The sequence below is a fragment of the Dioscorea cayenensis genome, chromosome 18, assembly GCF_009730915.1.
Source record: "Dioscorea cayenensis subsp. rotundata cultivar TDr96_F1 chromosome 18, TDr96_F1_v2_PseudoChromosome.rev07_lg8_w22 25.fasta, whole genome shotgun sequence".
Classification (NCBI taxonomy): domain Eukaryota; kingdom Viridiplantae; phylum Streptophyta; class Magnoliopsida; order Dioscoreales; family Dioscoreaceae; genus Dioscorea; species Dioscorea cayenensis.
Window position 1 is genome coordinate 5,144,861 of NC_052488.1, and position 19,461 is coordinate 5,164,321.

A 19,461-nucleotide genomic window follows, 5' to 3' on the forward strand; every position below is an offset into this window, starting at 1 on the left:
CAAGGCTTCTACAAAGCATCAATGCTTCAAACCAAGCATAAAACACTACCAAACCCCTCAATTCTTGTTAGAATGAGATGAACAAATATACAACAATGCAAGAACACAAATTTTAGCGTGGAAACCCTACAAATCGAGGGAAAAAACTACGGGATTCCTTAGAGCCTCTTAAATATGTATCCACTATGTCAACAATGAATTACAATGGTTCCTCTCTAGCTAACTAGAGGTTTACATGCATGAGGGCAACAACATTCATAAGAGAGGATTTGTATGACATTACCACCATCATCATCACCAAGGATGGATAACAAACAACAAGTAGAGGTGAAGGAAGGATCAAACCTAATCAATAGGTAGAGCTTCTTGCAAGGAATCTCCCCCCGGAGTTTGAGTGAGATCCGGCAATGTTTGGCCGTCCGATCGCCTTGCCCTAGCTCACTCTCTTCCCTTTCTTCCCTCTTGGGTTCTTGGTGGTAGCTTTTCCCTCTCTCTCTCTCACACACACACACACACTTCCTCCCATGATGCACATTGTCCTCACCCGTAAAGAATGACACCTTCTCATTCATAATAGAGAGATCCTTAGCATACGAAATTACCTTGTTGCCCTCCATTTCTTCATTATTGACATAGCTTTCATTTTTTTTTTTTTTTTCATTTTTAACTTGGGCCAAGTCCAAGCTTTATTTCTTCTTTGTTGGTAGCCCACCAAATGGGCTGAAACCCAACAGATATGAGGATGCGCAAGAACAAAGGAGCAAAAGAGCTAGGGGGTAAAATCATTGGTTCAAATGGTTTGTGTTATGCCCAGCTGGCAGAAGTATAAAAGGGGAGGACAAAAGATTGAGAAAGAGGTTAGCATCTCTTTCAATAAGGATTAGAAATCATTCATGAGATTGATGTGAATTTCTATTTCCTTTATGCTCTTTGGAATACAAGAGCAAATTGTACTGATTTTCTTACTTCTTTCTGAATTTCTATTGCTTATTATCTTGATGAGTATTGATTGGCTGAGAACGTTAGTGATAAACTGTAATTAGTTGATTGTCTTTTAAAGACTGTAGAAGTGAACAGAGCAATATAGCTTATGGAACAGAAATGCATTTTTACATTATATCATGTATAAACTAACCAATCTCTGTGCCATAACAAATAGATTAAAAGAATTCAGCACTCTCAGAGTTCTATAATGAATAAATGTTTCCTTTTAGTGTTTTTTACCTACACAAAAAAATTTGAATTTGAATATTTTTTGTATTTGAAACTAGTTATTTAAAGCCTCTGACTTAAACCAGCATGTTGTTAGATTTATATTTTTGATTAATAGAATGTGATTAACTGAAAGGGTGGCAAACTTCGCATGCTATTCATTATGAGAAATGGCCTTTCTCTTATCATTGAGATCTTGTGAAGAAGCCAAACGCTTGCAAACACTAAACTTGAAACACTTGGAGCTAATCAAAATCAAATCTTAATACTTGCCCTATTATTAATCAACTCTTGGTACATAATCATAGCGCTCATCCCACATTTACCACTAAATTTAAGGATATACTTCTGAAGTGTCTGGTAAATTAAAAGCCTCTTGTTCTAAAATTTCACTTCAGTGAATGTTGTTTGGTGGGAAGGCAGTTAATGAACTACCAATAAAGTGAAACAATAGATGCTTTATTTTGGGGCCCAATGGTGTTATTTTTTGTTCATTGGTTTTAGAATATATCATCCAATAATTTATGAATTTTAAGTTAACAACGGTTTGATGAATACCCTAAACCCACAATAATCATTAAAGTCATAATTCAAAACTGAAAATTATAACAGAAAAACTTAATATTTCAACACAGAAACAAACAATTGACAAGCTTTTGACTGCTTCAACTCTCAAGCCATTGGTAGCAATCAAACAAAGATCAAGCAATGTAGCTCCATTGACAAGAACAAACCAAACCACTTTACATATTTCTTTTTTCATCAATTGGTAAGCCTCCATATGTGACCTGAAGAAGAATTGAGAGCAGGTGAAGCCAAAACTATAGAATCAATCAACATGACCTCCATTGCATAAAATGTATCAATAAATATACACACACACACTCAACATAGTCATGCACCTTTCAAGAGAAACACAAACATAAGAATGGCAGAAAAGTGAATGAATGGAGATCAAAAGGAGAATTCAGCATCTGGTGACAACAGTTGGGATATAACAGCATTAAGTGGTGTTCCCAGAGCTAGAAAACGATATGTCGGAATCCGGCATTAAGTAGGAGGGCACTTTTAAGACTCCCAAAACTGACAGCATGCATGTTCAAACAACAAAGACATAAAAATTTGGAAATCAGTACATAAACATTGCAAAGCAAGAGGAATCCACTTCAAAATATTCAGAGTACCCAAACCAATCTGAAAACTCTCCCGTTGGCAAAAAAGAACATTGCTTGTGCTAAGTATCCACTTTTTAAAGCCATCAGGAAGAGGAACCAAACAATATCTGCTCTCTGAATTTGAGATACTTGTCCACCTTGAAACAAAAGCGTGAAAAATCAACTGTTGGCATGATCACCGCCTTCGCATGCCTCTTCCACCACGTCCTCGGAAAGCTGCCCCACCTCGTCCCCGACCAGCCATTGCACTTGCAGCTGCCTCACCTTGTGCACTCTCCGACTGAAATAATTTCCATTAAATAACAGTCAGTGATGATACTTAAAATTGTTAAAAGCCAATGTGAAAACAAAAAAAAGCCATGAAAAGAATCAATGTATCTGGAAACAGTAGTTAAATGCATATATCATCTCATATTTGAGTAACATCAGAATGGAAAAGAAACAAACAAGAACAGATGACAAAAGAGACATACAAGAAACATAAATGAAAGACCAGAAATAAGGTGTAAAAATGGAAATAAATTATTCACCTCTGCAAAGGTAATAGGCATTTGAAGAGGTAAATCAATGCAGAGTAATTCAGAGAGATTGCTGCAAGAATTATGAGAGGACTTACCTTGGGATTTTTTACTGTTTCATCCACACTCAATATAAGACAAGCAGCTTCTGTTGCAGCATTAATAGCATTGATCTGCAATTTATATTGGAAATCAGTACTAGAAGTCACAGTAATGAAAACAAACAATTTTAAAAGCACCATTCCATAACATCTACCTTGACAACTGCCGGTTCCCAAACAAAGTTCGCAAATGAATCTGCAATTCCACCAGTGTTAATATCTACACCATAATTTGCCCCTGTACCTGTGAACAGACCCACAATATGAGAAAAGTGCTATCATCCGCAAGAACAAACTAAAGAAATTGCAAATATCTAACCAAGGGCATGTTTCTGTCTGAGCTTGTTTAACACATCGGTTGCATCAAATCCAGCATTATCACATAGTTGCCTTGGGATGATCTGCATTAACAAAGCCAAAACAGATGAAAAGATCAGCCTAGAAGAAGTGGATCAAAATTGTATGAGTCATTTAACATTTTTAAAGGCTTATGAAAATAGTTTTGTCTAGCAATACATTCACAAATGTTTATCAGCAGAGTATCAATGGGACATCTAGGGCCAAATAAATGATATCATCAACAATGTTACAATTTGCAACATCAGTGTCCACATGAAAAATTAAAGACCATACATAGAAGTTGGCTGACTCATGAATGTGCAAAATAAATATTACATTCCATTGATGAACCTAATGACAAGACTTTTTTTTCCTTGAAGAACGATCAAAATACTTAAGGTGAATAATCAGCAAGATACCTCAAGGGCCTTTGCATACGAGTTAATAAATAATTGTGACTTCCCAGCAATTGATCGGGCATGCATTCTCAAGAAACGGCTTATTTCCATCTGTTGTAAAAAATTAAATGATTATGCTCCACAAAAGTGAGTTAAAGTGATCAGGTTCTGAGCGAAACTTACATCTATAGCACCACCACCTGGCACAACAGTTGAGTTCTTCAGAGCTCTTCTCACGATCATAATGGCATCATGCAAGCTGCGCTCAGCTTCCTCAATGAACTGAAAATAAATGTGGTTAGTAACAAGTAAATCACCTTAGCAAAAGCAATGATCCAGAGTGACAAACCTGATCTGCTCCACCACGGAGAACTATTGTTGCTGTCTGACCAGAAGGGCACCCACTAAATATATTGAACCGTTCATTTCCAACTTGCTTTTCCTCAAACACTTCACATGATCCAAGAACCTTCCAACCCAAACACAAAATAGAAAGAAAAATAAGGAGAATAAAAAAATATTGCAGAACAAATCAACAGGAAATGTGGTAGCACAAACTCTTTAAAGGACTTAGCAGTAATAAGCCCAACCAGCCCATCCCAAATACAAAAAAAGGTTCAAAACAAACACTGTTTAAACAGCCCATGGAATACAATCAACAAAAATCTAGATATTAATAAAAGGTTTTTTTCTTATTTAATGAAATAAGTTCAAATATGATTATAAAAAAAAAATGGTGTTCCAAGTTCCAACCAACCTAAATCTCATACTAGCAGTTTAACTTTTAAAACCATTGCAGTACGAAACAGTGATGTTACAAAAAACCCACTACACCAGGAAGTCAATGAAGCTATCCTATATTAGAAAGAAACAAAAGCAAGAGGTATGAAATTAACCTCATCAACAATATTGTTGACAGAAGTCTGCACAGTTCCACCAGTCGCAGCGGCAACACGTCGCAAATCCTCTTCTGCCACACGGCCAGCACAAAAAATATCCCGATCCGCAAAATACTGATCATAAAGGCTAAAAAATTATGTTCATGACCAAATACTGAAACCAAAAGCAGTGAATGATTAAAGATACCTGTGTTGCAAGGTCGCCAATTGCCAAACGTGACAGAATAATTTTTGCTCCACTTTTGACACACTTGTCCAATTTATCATAGATTATATTCCACTCGGCATCAACAATTGATTGATACTGCATAGGATCTGTTAATCTGCATAAGCCACACACAGAAAAAAAGTGGGTAAACAAACATAAATATTATAGAATTTAGAAAATATGTAGTACACTAGCATACCTGATTTCTGCATTTTCTTTCTCTGATTTCAGTTCTAGCTCAATGTTCAACAAAAGGATTTTTGGGTTCAAAAATTTCTTTGGTTGCTGCTCAAATCCAGCATATGAAAATGTTTTCTTGAAAGCAACACCATTTACAAGAAATGAATCTCGCATGTGACCCCCAGGGACCTACAAAAAATGTCAATATTTAGAATTAAGAATTTAACTACTCATTTCCTCTTTATTTTTTCTGATAAGCAAAAATTACTGTCTCAAATATCAAGTGTTTCAAATTTATGGTTGGATATCCACATAAAAATAAAAACAAAAGGCATCACTTCCAGTAAGGTAAAGGAATCACCATATTTTCGGGCATCAATTACCTCATGCCTTGAGCAAAAAATTGTGAATTTGAGGGGGATCATGACACTTTTTCAAAATATAAAATTGTAAATTGAAGAATTACCTTTTTCATTCCAATCAAATTTAGTCTATCATCATCACCAATAGCCATGACAGCATCCACAACCATTGATGCAAAAAACTCCTTTTCTCCACCAATCAACTTGGACGAGAGTGATGTAGCAGCACATTTGGCCAACAAGCTTTTCTTTTCTTCCATGCTTTTCCCCTCTATGCTTACAGCAATTTCTTTAATTTTTTCAATTGCCTGTTGGAAATCAAAATGCAGTTACTGGAACCTCCAAGCAATGAATCAAACGCAAACAACAAAAACACATGTGAGTAAAGTGTACCAACCAGATAGCTCGCTGTCCTGTAACTCCTAATGAGATTCTGGGGATAAACTCCATCCTCAATGAAAGGTTTTGCCTCCTTCAAGAATTCACCAGCAAGAAGCACAACAGTAGTGGTTCCATCACCAACCTATACCAAATCAAATGTTCAGATACAGATCAACATACCTAAGGCTATTAAAATACAAAAGTTTAAATCTTTATGGGGGAAAAAAAAGAAAGCCCTGAGATTTCAGAGCAGGAGACAAAGTTTCAATTTTTATGGGAAAAAAAAGCCTTGAGGAGGGACCTCGGAGTCCTGGGACTTGGCGATGTCCACAAGTATTTTGGCTGCAGGGTGGACGATGTCAAGGAGTTTCATAATGGTGGCGCCGTCGTTAGAGATGGTGGTGTTGCCCTTATCGTCATGGATGAGCTTATCCATCCCGCGGGGACCTAGCGTCGTCCGCACTGCATCCGCCACCGCCGTGCAGGCGTTGATGTTGCTTACCACCTGCGCCTTCCCCTGAGACGTATCCGTCCCCTCCTTCAAAAGTATGATCTGCGGCTGCTGCTCGATCGAAGAACCAACCATCACCATAGACCAACACAACGATCAGCATTCCAATCATGCATAGAAATGCAGAAAGAGAAGGACAAGAATCCTTACCAACATCGCAGCCATGGCAGCAGACAGGAAAAGTGAGAGAGAGAGAGAGAGAGAGAGAGAGAGACGATGAGATCTAGGTTACGGGTTTAGAGCTCGTCGTGACGGTGTCAAACGTAGCAGTAGCTTGATCTATCAGCAGACTGACCCTTTACGGATTTGGAGGCTGAGCGCCGCCGCCGATGGTTAGGGTTTCGGTTTTAGCGGCTGAGCGTCGCCGCCGATGATGTCGTCAATGTTAGGGTTAGGGTTTCGATTTTGGAGGCTTCTTGATATATAAATTCAAGGTTCAAAAATCACCAAATCACTTGGTAAGCTTTTGTTGTTTGGATTGGTTTTTTAACAAAAGTATTTAGAAAAAATAAAATAAAATAAATTAAAGTAGCGTTCGATTAGATTTAATTAAAAATGCAGTGGATTTCAAATTATAATGTAGTTGTAATTACTGTATTTAAAAATACAAAGAGGGTTAAATCTAGTGTTTGGTTTGATGTAGTTGGAATGCTGGATTATAAAATTTTGTATTTGGATTTGTAAATCTGGATTTTGAAAATATTATTAAGTTGGATATATTTCTAGGATATAAACATCTTTGTGAGGTTACCCTACCTTGGTTCAACATTAATTTTAATACACAATTAAATGTTATTAATAATAACAAAAAATAATTATGCAAATAATTATTTTTTTAATATATAATTATGTTTTCATTACAATTTATTGTTAATTTTAATAATTATATTAAATATACTACACAATTTATGATTTTTTTATAGCAAAATATTGATAAAAATATAATAATAAGCCTTTATTATTAATAATTATATTATATTTATTATATTTAATTTTTTTCATTTTAAGATAAAATATAATAATATACTATTTTTATTTTACAAGATGAAAGATCTTAGCCTACCAAATACCCTATTTAATCCATGTATTTTACACAATTTTCTGCTTTAGTCCCTACCTTTTAATTTGTCTTCATTAGGTCCCTATATTGTCAAAATAGGGTAAATTAGGTCCAGCCCCTTACGGCTGTTTCCCTAATTACTCTCTGTGTTTTACTCAATTTTGATTTAATTTGTCCAATTTTGACAATATAGGGATCTATTGCGAACAAATTAAAAAATAGGGATTAAAAAGATAAATTGAGTAAAATACAGGGACTCAATAGGATATTCAACCAATAAAAAATTAAAGATAAAAATTTGTAAAAGAATAAAAAAATTAAAAAAAAAAGAAACTTGCAAATAAAAAAACAAAGATAAAGATGAATCTAGATTTTTTGTTATCCTGCCAAGACCTTGGTCTGAAAAATAATAAAAAGATAAAAATTCGGTGTCGTGACACCACGTGCAAAACTTGCTTTAAATTCTAGAGTCCAGGAGTTTGAACTACACCCGATTTGGGCATAGTTACAAATCTAACAAAATCCCTTACCATTGCAGTTGCACCTACTTTGAGTTCTTCAGATTCAGTTAAACAAACATTAGATTTTAAAAGATCATGTATTTCCAATTACATGTACTTTTAAATACGGCCAAACAAACACACTCTAAGTGTATTTCTGTATCCTATGTTTCGATAAACTAATACAAAATACTTATATATATATTGAATTTTTAAAACAACTTTTAGAGGTGGCAAATTATTGAAATAGATATTCATTGAGTTTTTATTGAATTGGTATTATACATTGCTAATGATAATGATAACACTAATAATAATAATAATAATTTATTATTATTATTATTATTATTGTTGTTGTTGTAGTTGTTGTTATTGTTGTTTAATAAGAAAAAAAAAAGCATAAGACTTCAATTTTAAATCCAAACATGAGAACAAAAACAATAGTATTTTCAGAATCACAACAATAAAAAAAAAACCAATATTGTCAGCTTATAACAAAAAAAAAATAACAATAATAACAACAATAGCAATAACACCGTCATAACATGGAAAAAAAAGATATCTAATATTTTCAATTTCACAACAGCCATTATATCAATATTTTCATGACTATTAATTACAAGAACAATTAACAATAACAACATTAAGGTTTTGCAATATCTTAACAACCATAGCAACAACTAACAAGACAAACATTAAATTACAACCTACATAGGGGACAAATAATTTTTTTTTTAACACCACAACAACCATAATAATAAGTTATAAATACTACAAAATTAACTCATATATTGATCGGAGAGTTGATCCCAAACAATGTTGTCGAATTGTGTATAGTATGATGTATCGAATTCTTAATTTTTATGTAGCGTAACGTAACGTAGCGTATCTTTTATCGTAAGATATTATATAGATAGTATATATACACATATAAATATATAACATACACATTTTCACAATTTTCATCTAGGTAAATTAAACATCATTTCATAAGTTTGGAAAATAATTTAAAATCATAAGTTATAGTCTAGAATAGATAAAGTACAAAAATGTTCAAAAATCATCATCAATGTCCAAATTTGCTATATCACTATCTCCATCATCTCTTTGATTTAAATCTTCATCAAATTCTTCATCATTATCATTTTTGACATCTTGAATTTCTTCTTGTATCTTGATCTCTTTTCCTTTCTTGTTTGCTTGGATTTGTAAGTTTTAGGACCTGAAAATATAAATAGTAAGTTTTTCATACTCAACAATTATATTAAACTATTAATTTATAAAATATTATATAGTTAGAATATATAAATTGACCTCTTTTCCTTTTTGTTGAAGCTACTTCTGAAAAACATTCATGAACATCCCATCCACAATGTATCTTGAGGTAAGCAAGGGTCTTCACTTTCTGTTATCCATTCATCATCTGATTCCATGCTTGATAATGAGATAGGATCGTATGTATCACCATTCCCTTATCTTTTTTCTTGTCTCAATTGCAAATTGATATTTTAGTAAATGAAAACAAGTGCATTCAAATGTTGTTGCTCCAAACGATTTCTTTTCTTGGAATGTACATGTTCAAAAGTACTCCAATTTCTTTCACATCCTGTAGCACTACATGTGAGGCTTAATACTCTAATGGCAAGAGTTTGAAGCTCTTTACATTGATTTCCATAGCTTTCCCACCACAATGTTGCATATATTAGTAACAGAATAAGTACTTTTCAAAATTTATAATTATATAAATATGTGATGTCTTATAAGTAAGAATAGAGACAAAAATAAATTAAAATGATACCTGGGTGCTTTTTATCTCTTGTTACATCCACCATATCAATTCCAAACATCCCTCATCCTTTTTAAAATTTTCAAGTTACCTATCTATCTTCAGCATTGTTGGAACATCCAGATACATCCTCTCAATAGTTTGAATTAAACCAACTGTCACTTTCTCATCTTGATGGTTGAAAATAGGATCAAAGTGAAATCTATTTAAAATAAATAAGTGATTAAATGTATAAAAAACGCATAATAATCAATTATAGATAGTAAAATAAAAAACTAAATCAACAAATGAAAAATAAAGTATACCTTGGAGTAAGATAGTATGCAGTTGCATGTAGAGGCCTATGGAGTTGCAACAACCACCTTTCATCAATTATCTCCCATATTCTTTCATACCTTGAGCTCACATCATCAAAATTTTTTGCTATTTTTTCTTTTTCTCTATCCATAGCCTCAAAGATGTATCCCATTGGAGGCTTAGCATCTCCATCACCAAGTCTGAAAACTTTCACTAATGGTATAACACTTTTCAAGTGATACACAATGGCATCCCAAAATTTTGCTTCACCAACAACTAAATTTTTCACCTTCTTGCCATCACTCTTTTTTACAAATGGACTATTTAACCATTCTTCAGAAACAAACATACTTCTTAATGGCTCCTTCAACTCATGCATACGACTCAAAGTAAGATAGGAAGTAGCAAATCTTGCCACTCCATCCCGAATCAAATCATAGCCATTAGCAAACTTTCTAATCATATTTATCAATAATGTATGCCGATAGATAAAAGTGGTAATTTTCTTAGCCTTGGAGAGGATATTAGCATGCACTGGCAATTGTCCAATATCTTCTAATATCAAATCAATACAATGTGCAGCACATGGAGACCAAAAAAGTTTTTTCCTTTTTTCCATTAGCTTCTCACATGCTAAAACATAAGCTGAAGCACTATCTGTCACAACTTGTACCACATGGTCTTCTCCAATTTCTTCAACCATTGAGTTAAGCAATTCAAACATATTTTCACCACTGTGAGATATGCTTGATGTATCAATAGATTTCAGAAAAACAGTTCCACTAGGGCTATTCACTAAAAAGTTAGTGATAGAACGCCCCCTTCCATCAATCCAACCATTAGACATCAATGTGCAACCTATTTTTTTTCCATTCATTCTTATATTTTTCAAGTAAGTCATTTACATTCTCCACTTCTTTTTTTAAGTAAGTAACCCTTACTTCATGATAGCTAGGAGGCTTCAATCCTTGTCCATATTCACCAATGGACTTAATCATCTTCTTAAACAATGAGCTTTTCACCACATTAAATGTGATAGAGTTGCCATAAAAAAATCTACATATATATTTGCATACTGTTTCACGATTTTTTAGCATTGCATTCAATGTGGTTTGTTTTTTACTCCCTCTTGTTGTAACTGTTAGGTCTAAAGTTCCTCTTATGCTGGCATAGGGAACTTGTTCATAATTTTCTTCAAAAAGATCATCAGCCCCTCATCTCCAATATTTTTCTTTTTTTTAGATCTTTAAGTATCCCTTAAAATAAGTTACTAACTTCTTCAAGATTTTTATTACAAGCCGCCACATTTTTGTGAGTCCTTCCTAAATGATGTTTCATTCGAATTAAGCCACCCGTATAAATCCCTCCACAATAATTGCATTTTAATTTCATTCTATTTGATTTATCAACTGGGGTGCAATGTTCATATATAATATCCTCTTTTCTCCTACTTTTGATATCAGCCATGTTGATAACACTGATAAAAAAAAAATTAAACTTAAATTAAAAAGTTAAACCATGAATAAACTTGATTAAACTAATAAAACAATAGATTTTGTATTATATATGTATATAAAATCACGAATTATTCATATAAAATTTTTAAATCTTACGACTCTTATCCAAGTTTAATCTAGAATCTAGATAAATACATTTAAATTGTATTATGTTTAAATTTAAAAATTGCTATTCAAATAAAGGATAAACTTATCATAAACTTCAAATCTAAATTTGTATGAAATCCTAAAAATGATAAGCTTCATAAATAAGAGGATATAAAGAATGAATAAAAAAGTTAAAATCTAGATATGAAAATTTAAATACTAACCGAGGGGTTGAAGCTCTGCACGATATCTTCTTTAGGGTTTCTCCATCTAAAATCTCATTTTTTGCTTTGCCGTCAAAATTTTGCAAAAAGAAAAAACATTTGAAGTGAAAAAGTCCCTTGGATAGAGTCATGACCTTTTGAATTCTTAAGTTTTAAAATATCGCCACTTCTTACAATACGATATATTTTAATAGATACATAAGATGAATTACGATAATTTAAATTATACTGATATAGCCACCAATACTATTAAAATCCTATTTTTTAGGTACATATTGTGCGATATGTATCCCGTATCCTACGATATTGATAACATTGATCCCAAATATTGTTCCTAAGTGTGATCATTTGTTGAGTGTCCTCATTGATAGGTTGTTGCCATACAAATGAACTTTCACTATCATCATCCTTAAAGTCACATGCTCCTTCTTGAATTTGGTTGATGTCTTTAAGGCTCTCAAGAACATCCAAATTATTACTACCCATTATACAAATAAAATTATAGAGAGCAAAAACATGATCATATAATTTGGAATTGAACCTTCATAGTATACTTGGTCATATTTTGTAGGATCCTCCATCTTGCTTTGCAAACTTCAAATGTTCTTTCTATAACACTTCTCAAACTGGAGTGATGATGGTTGAATACTTCATTTGGAGACCTAAAGGGACAAGACATCCTAACTTATGGAATGTGATATCTTGCACACTTGTATGAACCCAAAAATCCTTTCATCATAGGATACCCAAAATCCATAAGATAGTATTTCCCTACAAAAGTATAATAACATAAAAAATGAAAAATAGAACATAGATATTAAAATTAACTTCAAGTAAATGTGAACTTTCAGGCAGTTGAGGAAATTTCAAAGACGGATTTTTCAAAGCCTCCATTAATATACGTGTGTCATGTGTGGCTAGAATATTTGTTGATGTGTACCATTTCCTATTGATAAATGGAACTTATTTCTCAGCCGGGGCAAGAATGACCACATGTGTTCCATCTATTGCGCCAATGCAGTCTTTGAAGTAAGGCCAATATCAAACATCACCCTGGATGTAGTCCTCCACATCTCTGAAATTTCCATCTGTTGGTCTAATAATATCATTTCCAAATTTGTGAACAACTTTTAGCACTCGATGAAACTGTTTGTGCACTGTTTCTCTAGAATATTGAAATCTCTCCTCCACATTCCTATAAGTAGCTCCTTATCCAAGTATATACGGGAACATTATCACTGATTCTCCTACACTAACATTTCTCATATATTGTAAACCATACTTTTGAGTAAGTTCAACCACCAATCTTCTAAATACAGTTGTATTCATTCAGGCTTGCTCAAAGAAACAACTATCTAATCCATTCATTATTTCATTAGTATGACCAGTTAGTGAAGATTTCCTCTTCTCTCCCTTCAACATTGACTTCATATACTAGTATTGTGCAGCTACAGCACATGCATACATCATTCCCATGTAATCATCCATATGCATATCCAAATTGTTAGCTTCTTCTTCTTAATTAGACATTGGTTCTTTTGATTTTGTATTTGAATCGGACAAGAACTCCATTTTGGTTTTACACCCTACATAAACAATATCAACTGTTTAATACCATGTAGAATATAGGAAAAAAAATACTCAACCCAAAGGTATGAATAAACAAAATCAAATACCATACAAAAGTTTAGCATAAAATAAAGACAATAATCTAATACAATATTCAATTCATAAGCGTAACATGTGAAAAGTTCAAGATAATGTTGGACGCATAAACTTAACACATAAAGCAATGACATAACAAACAAGTTGATGGCATAATAAAAAACTTGAAACAAAATGCAACCATCCCCTAGATAAATGATCATATGTCAAAGTCAAAGTCGGGTAAGGTCGTCCACGTTAAAAGTGTGACACCAACCGGTAGCAAGTGATGGATCCTTTTCCACTAATGCCACAAAAGTCTCCCTATGATTTTTTTTTTTTGGCAAACAACCTCACCGTGAGAAAATAATGTGGACTTCCTCATTCCATCCCCAGAACTGTGTCCAACAAATCCACACATCTAGTTATACTGCAACTATCATCATTCTCAACTCTTACATTAATGGTGCCTGATATGTTATCCATCCTAGAGAGTAGGAAGTTAAATGATTCATGTAGTTTCTCATTTGCACTTTTTTCCTTTTCTCTTTGTGATTTTTTTGTCTCTTTCTATCTTGTGTTGTACTGGTTTCTTCCAGAGCAGCATCATTGTATTGTTGAGGACTGTCACCATCATCATCAAAGTTATCTACCTCTATGTCTACGTCATTCATCTGAGCATAAACATTGTCATTAGAAACTTCATTCTCTGATGATGGTTCTGCATATGGTATCAATGCCATGTAGCTTGTCACCACTACATCTTTAAAGCATATTTCCATCATGTCTAAGAACTTTGGACCCTCATTTCTCCATTTAAGATATTCTGGGATTTCCTGTTTCAATTAAATAAAAAAAGAAGACAATGTGTTATTTTTTTTTGAAATAAAAATCACAAATAAATGACTACATTATTATATATAATATGGATTCATAGGCTTACTTGTCCTTTTCTCTCCCATCAATCATCACTTGCTAAAATTTCCCTCTTAATAGGGTCCCAACCAAGCCCTGTTTGGTGCTCCACTAACTTTACCCATATGTCGAAATCTTTCTTGAGAGAGTCCCACTTGTTTTTTAGTTGCTTCTAGTTGTAACTCACCCTTGTTCTCACAGTAAACTTTGATATTATATTTTTCTAACCTTCTTTTGTAAAGTGTGTGCGGCCTATTACTAATCTGGACCTCCTCGACACATATTTTTAAGAACATTTCAGTATGTGTGTCATCTCATCTTGCTTTTGGAGTATTTTCACTTGTAACCACATTCACATCACCCACATTTGTTCCTTGTACAATTCTTTTGGGTGGTAGTTTTGAAGCCATGTTAAAAACTATTTATGATCTTGAGCCCTTAATAAAAAATAACATGGCGAAATCAACCTCTTTCAGTAAATAAAAAAAAGGGCTTTGCTAGAAAAAAAAATACTAATCATAATATAGTTTGTGCCTCAATTCATGTTTTAATTACATAGCAAAGAAAAAAAAAATTATCTTAACAATTTTTAACATAACATAACATATAAGCAACCACGACAATATATATATATATATTAAGTGGATGGTTAATTTTAAACACCATATGTAACTTATATTAATTTGTCTTATATATATATATTTACACCCACACAAAAAACTGAATAAACCATAGTAAATAAATTTTTTTTGGAAGAAATAGATGAATCACACCTTGTTGAAGACAATTAATAAATTTTAACAGAAGTCCATGACATATAAGAAAATTTTTTTTAAAAAGAAAAATTTTCTTATATGTCATGGACAAAGTAGTAACCAGCAAGTTAATTCAGATGTGTTTATCACAAAGATTTAATTCATTATGTGTAGGCAGATACACAGCGGATAAAATGCCAGTTATGTTATGCCCCTTTGAAATTTTATTTTTTTCTCCCTAGAGAACATTCATATTAATCGAAATACACTAAAACCAAATAAAATGTAAACTAATATGAATTCATGCTCTATAGAATGTTTCAAATAAGGAGTATAGAAGGAAAGCCAAGAATGGAAAATGTTGAGAGGAAAGAAAAGAAGATTTAACTACTCTATTTTTTTTAAAATATAATTATTTGTAAAACACCAGAAAACAACAATCGTCCACATCGTCTCCTCTTCAACTCTATTTCCCTACAACCCAAACATAGCTTTAGAGTTAAAATTGTCATTTCACCTGGAAAAAAAAATTTAGTAATTGTATAGTCTTAAACTTAGTCTTTCAAAAGATAGTAACTGATATGTTGGAATAATCCCTTGACTCAGATTGTATAACCCAATCTCCTTTTTGTGACAGAAGCACCACTTTTTAATGGTAAGGAGCCAAACGTTATTTAAACAAAAGTTTCATCATCTGTAACCTAAACAAGAATGCCAAGAATAAAATAAAAACTAAAGGTAATTCTGATAATCTTGATTTATTGTATAGGATCAAAGATCAAGTTAGAAGAAGACAACAAAGAAAATTTAAGATGAATACATTCTAACCTAAACCATAAGTTAAGAAAGTGAGAAAGACAACATAGAATATACTCCAGACAAAACCATAACTTAAGCAAAAACCAATAAGAAGAACAACAAGATGAAAAGGAATAGAGATAGAACTATAGAAGTAAAGGAAAGAACAAAGAAAGAAAGACTTTGAAAAAATATAAATAGAGAGAAAAGATAGGAAGAAAGAGCAACATATAGATGTAAAAGATGCAGAAATCAAAACATGTAGGCAATGCATGGATTCACTTTATCATACCTTAAGGTCAAAATAATTAATTTCAAGCATAACCTAAGTTTTAAGAAGCTAAATTTCCAAAATTCTAAATCTCATAAACTCAATCTCTTCATTATCCCTTTAAAATAGAAGTAAAACAAGTTGTCATAATTCACTCCATAATCACAAGGATCGGTATAGTTGCAGTCCTCATACCACAAATTGGGAACTTACCCAAAGTAAATCCAAGAGCAGCAGAAAATGCCAATTGCTTAGGTCCAACAACCCTACATAAGAAAAGCATACATAAAATACTCAACAGAAAGATAAATGAGAAAAAAAGCTGTAGATTTGTATAGTCAGCAGAGAACATAGAGCAAAGATTAACAACTGAATCTGAAGATGGTGGACTGCTCCTCGTGGAGGTCGAAGATGCGGGTGGAGCCATCTCCTTATCCCTCTCTTTTCTTTCTTCTTTTCTCTAGCTTTCTTCTACCTGGATGAAAGGGGTGGAGGCAAGAAGTAGGAGAAGAACTTTGAAGGAATAAATCTATTAGGGCTGGAGGACATTCATTTCATTATTTGTTAAGGGTAAATTGGTAACTTAATAACACCCAAAACTGTTATTTCAGAAGTGCTTTTTCAAAAGCATCAGTTTACTAGCTTCTGAAAAAAATTGAATTTGGGCTTTTTTAACAGCTTCTGCTTTTGTAGAAAAAGCTAACGCAAACATATTTTCTTCCACCCAGAAATGCTTAACTTATAAAAAATTGCTTATGGGCTTCCCAGAAGCCAATCCAAATAAGCCCTAAGATAGTACACTAAAGGGCCTATTTGGTTCACTAGAGTGGAGCCCAAAGTGACCGAAGTTGGGACTATTGTCCCGCTTCTATCTATTTGGTTTACCTATTTGTGGGCCAAAGTAATGATGTGACACCTCCAATATCATCCCACTTCACTCATTCCATTTCAGAGAAAAAATGGGGAAGTCAAACTTCTATTATTTTTCATATGTGGCCAAAGTCCCACTTCCTCCACGTGACTTCACCAGGCCTCGTTAAGCTCACCACTTCTTCCATCACTTCGGGCTTTTCGTCTTCCCACTGCTTCACTTTCCCCTTTCTCATGGCGGCATCCTTGGTTTTTGTGGTCACTTGTCTATGGATTTTTCCCTTGTCTCACCCAAGGTAAGGCATACTCGTGTCCCCAACATCCCCACTCTCACAAGGGTTGTTGTTGTGTTTTTTTAAGGTTGGTCATGATTTTTATCTTCTTTAGTTATTCAATCAGTTAACAAGTTCTCATTTTCACCTACTTCTTCTGATTTTTCCCCATATCCATGATTTGCAGATGGATTGTTTTCTTTTTTTTTTTATCATTGACTGGAGGACCGACATGCCATTTGGATATGAAGTTTTCAATTGATACTGTTGGATTCATGATTTTTGAGTAGGGTTTTGACATGTTGTTGGGCCTTGCTTTTCCATTTGGCATTATTGTTTTTTCATTTTTTTTCTAGGTGCTTGCTTTTATGATTTTCTGGTTGGATTCTTATTCTCCTTTGTTATTTGCTTTTTCTTATTGGTCTATTGTTTGATATGTGATCGTAAAACTATGGTTTTATGTTAAGCTCTTGAATTTGTTGTTTTTTTTTTTTTTGCCAAATCTATGGTCTCTCCCATGATTTATAATTTTTTCAGTTTTGATCTAATGTTGTGTATTTACTTAGGTGCTATGGATTCTTATTTTGATGTTGGATTTATGGTTATTTGGCAAGATTTATGATGTATTTTTTTCTTCATGGATTTTTTATTTGGATCTACTCTTTTAGCTATGCTTGGATACCATTTCTTCATAACATGATGTTGGATTCACTTGTTTTCCTGCCATATCTATGATATGTTGCTTGATTAATGTTTTCTTGCAATTTTTTTCTTTGATCTGCCATACATCACCATGTTTCCTGAAATATTATTTGAATCATGGTTTTTAATGCAGATCTATGATCTCACCCATGATTCTAGGTTTCTTACTTTTGATCTGTTGTTGAATATTGACTTGGGTCTTACGGATTCATAATTTGCTATTGGATTTATGGTTATTTGGCAAGATTTATGATGTGTTGTTTTCTTCATGTATTTTTTTATTTGGATCTCCTCTTTCAGCTATGCTTGGATACCATCTTTTTCATAACGTGATGTTCGATTCACTTGTTTCCCTGCTAGATCTATAATATGTTGCTTAGTTATGTTTTTGTAATTTTTTCCTTTGATCTGCCATGGATCACCATGTTTTTATGCCATATTGTTTGATTCATGTTTTTTTTATTAATACAAGATATATGATCTCTTGCATGTTCTAGGTTTTTAAAATTATGGTATGTTGTTGTGTACTTCATTACGTATTGTTAGTTGACAAGATGTATGATGTGTTACTTTCTTCATGGATTTTTGTTCTGTATCTATTGTTTCAGCTGTGCTTGGATACCATTTTTCTGTTAACATGCATAATGTCAACTTCATGATTTTCTGTATAGATCTATGATATGTTGCTTTATTCTTGTGTTTTTTTTTTTGAAAATTTTTTCTTTTATCTACCACAGATCACCATGTTTTTTTATGATGGGTCTATGATTTATTCTTTGTTTCTTAGTTTTTAAATTTTGATCTGTTGTATATTTCCTTGGGAACCATGGTCTCATACTTTGTTGTTGGATTCATGGTTATTTGGAAAGATGTATGATGTGTTGTTTTTTTTCATGGAAGTTTTTTTGTATCTATTGTTTTAGCTATGTTTGGATGTCATTTTTTCATAACATGAAGTTGGATTCATCACTTTCGTACCAAATGTATGATGTGTTGCTTTATTCATATTTTGTTGTAATTTTTATTTTTTGTATTTGTTGTTTGTGATATGCTTAGAAACCATTTTGCATGTCATGCCATCAATTTTCATGTATTCTTTTCTTCCCTAAGATCCATGATGTGTTGCATTAGTGATTGTTTTTTATTTTCTGGATTTGTTGATTAATAAGTTGTGTTTGTATGCGAAGTTTTCATTCCAAGTTGTTAAATTCATGATCTATTACTGAATTTTTCATTGGTTACACACCAAATTTTCATACCATGCTATGATCCTTTTAGTTTCATACTAATATGTATTGCTACATGCTATTGTCTGATTATTATTTCATCCAATGCTATGCTCATATGGACCCTGCTTAGGTTTTCAGTATAATATGCTTATGTGGTTTGCTATACTAAGGGTTACCAATTCATTTCTCATTATTTGATTTTGTACTATATGGATTCTGACCCCTTTGCAGGAAACTTAGATGAATATAT

General features: G+C 32.9%; 2 protein-coding genes across 2 annotated transcripts; both read right to left on the reverse strand.

The window, feature by feature from the left end:
* Window positions 1-2,038: 2,038 nt before the first annotated feature.
* Window positions 2,039-6,720, reverse strand: LOC120282209 (T-complex protein 1 subunit eta). Its single transcript, XM_039288966.1, has 14 exons — window positions 6,435-6,720; window positions 6,075-6,335; window positions 5,790-5,915; window positions 5,497-5,700; window positions 5,050-5,219; window positions 4,830-4,965; window positions 4,640-4,756; window positions 4,093-4,212; window positions 3,927-4,025; window positions 3,765-3,854; window positions 3,326-3,407; window positions 3,162-3,250; window positions 3,004-3,078; window positions 2,039-2,667 (listed from the first exon to the last, which is right to left on the reverse strand). The coding sequence occupies exons 1-14, from the start codon at window positions 6,447-6,449 to the stop codon at window positions 2,563-2,565; spliced, it is 1,689 nt and encodes a 562-aa protein (XP_039144900.1). The 5' UTR covers window positions 6,450-6,720; the 3' UTR covers window positions 2,039-2,562.
* A 2,997-nt stretch (window positions 6,721-9,717) lies between these two features.
* LOC120282738 lies at window positions 9,718-10,774 on the reverse strand. Its single transcript, XM_039289589.1, has 2 exons — window positions 9,936-10,774; window positions 9,718-9,832 (listed from the first exon to the last, which is right to left on the reverse strand). The coding sequence occupies exons 1-2, from the start codon at window positions 10,772-10,774 to the stop codon at window positions 9,718-9,720; spliced, it is 954 nt and encodes a 317-aa protein (XP_039145523.1).
* Between the last annotated feature and the right edge of the window lie 8,687 nt (window positions 10,775-19,461).

Bases quoted from the DNA above. Each gene is read 5' to 3' on its own strand.
- LOC120282209 (XM_039288966.1), bottom strand. The intron at 4,757-4,829 runs GTATCTTTAATC...CTTTATGATCAG, and splicing joins TTGGCGACCTTGCAACACAG to TATTTTGCGGATCGGGATAT. The intron at 2,668-3,003 runs GTAAGTCCTCTC...AAATTATTTCAG, and splicing joins AAACAGTAAAAAATCCCAAG to TCGGAGAGTGCACAAGGTGA.
- LOC120282738 (XM_039289589.1), bottom strand. From the start codon at position 10,774: ATGTCTAATGGTTGGATTGATGGAAGGGGGCGTTCTATCACTAACTTT. The intron at 9,833-9,935 runs GTATACTTTATT...TATTTTAAATAG, and splicing joins GCATACTATCTTACTCCAAG to ATTTCACTTTGATCCTATTT.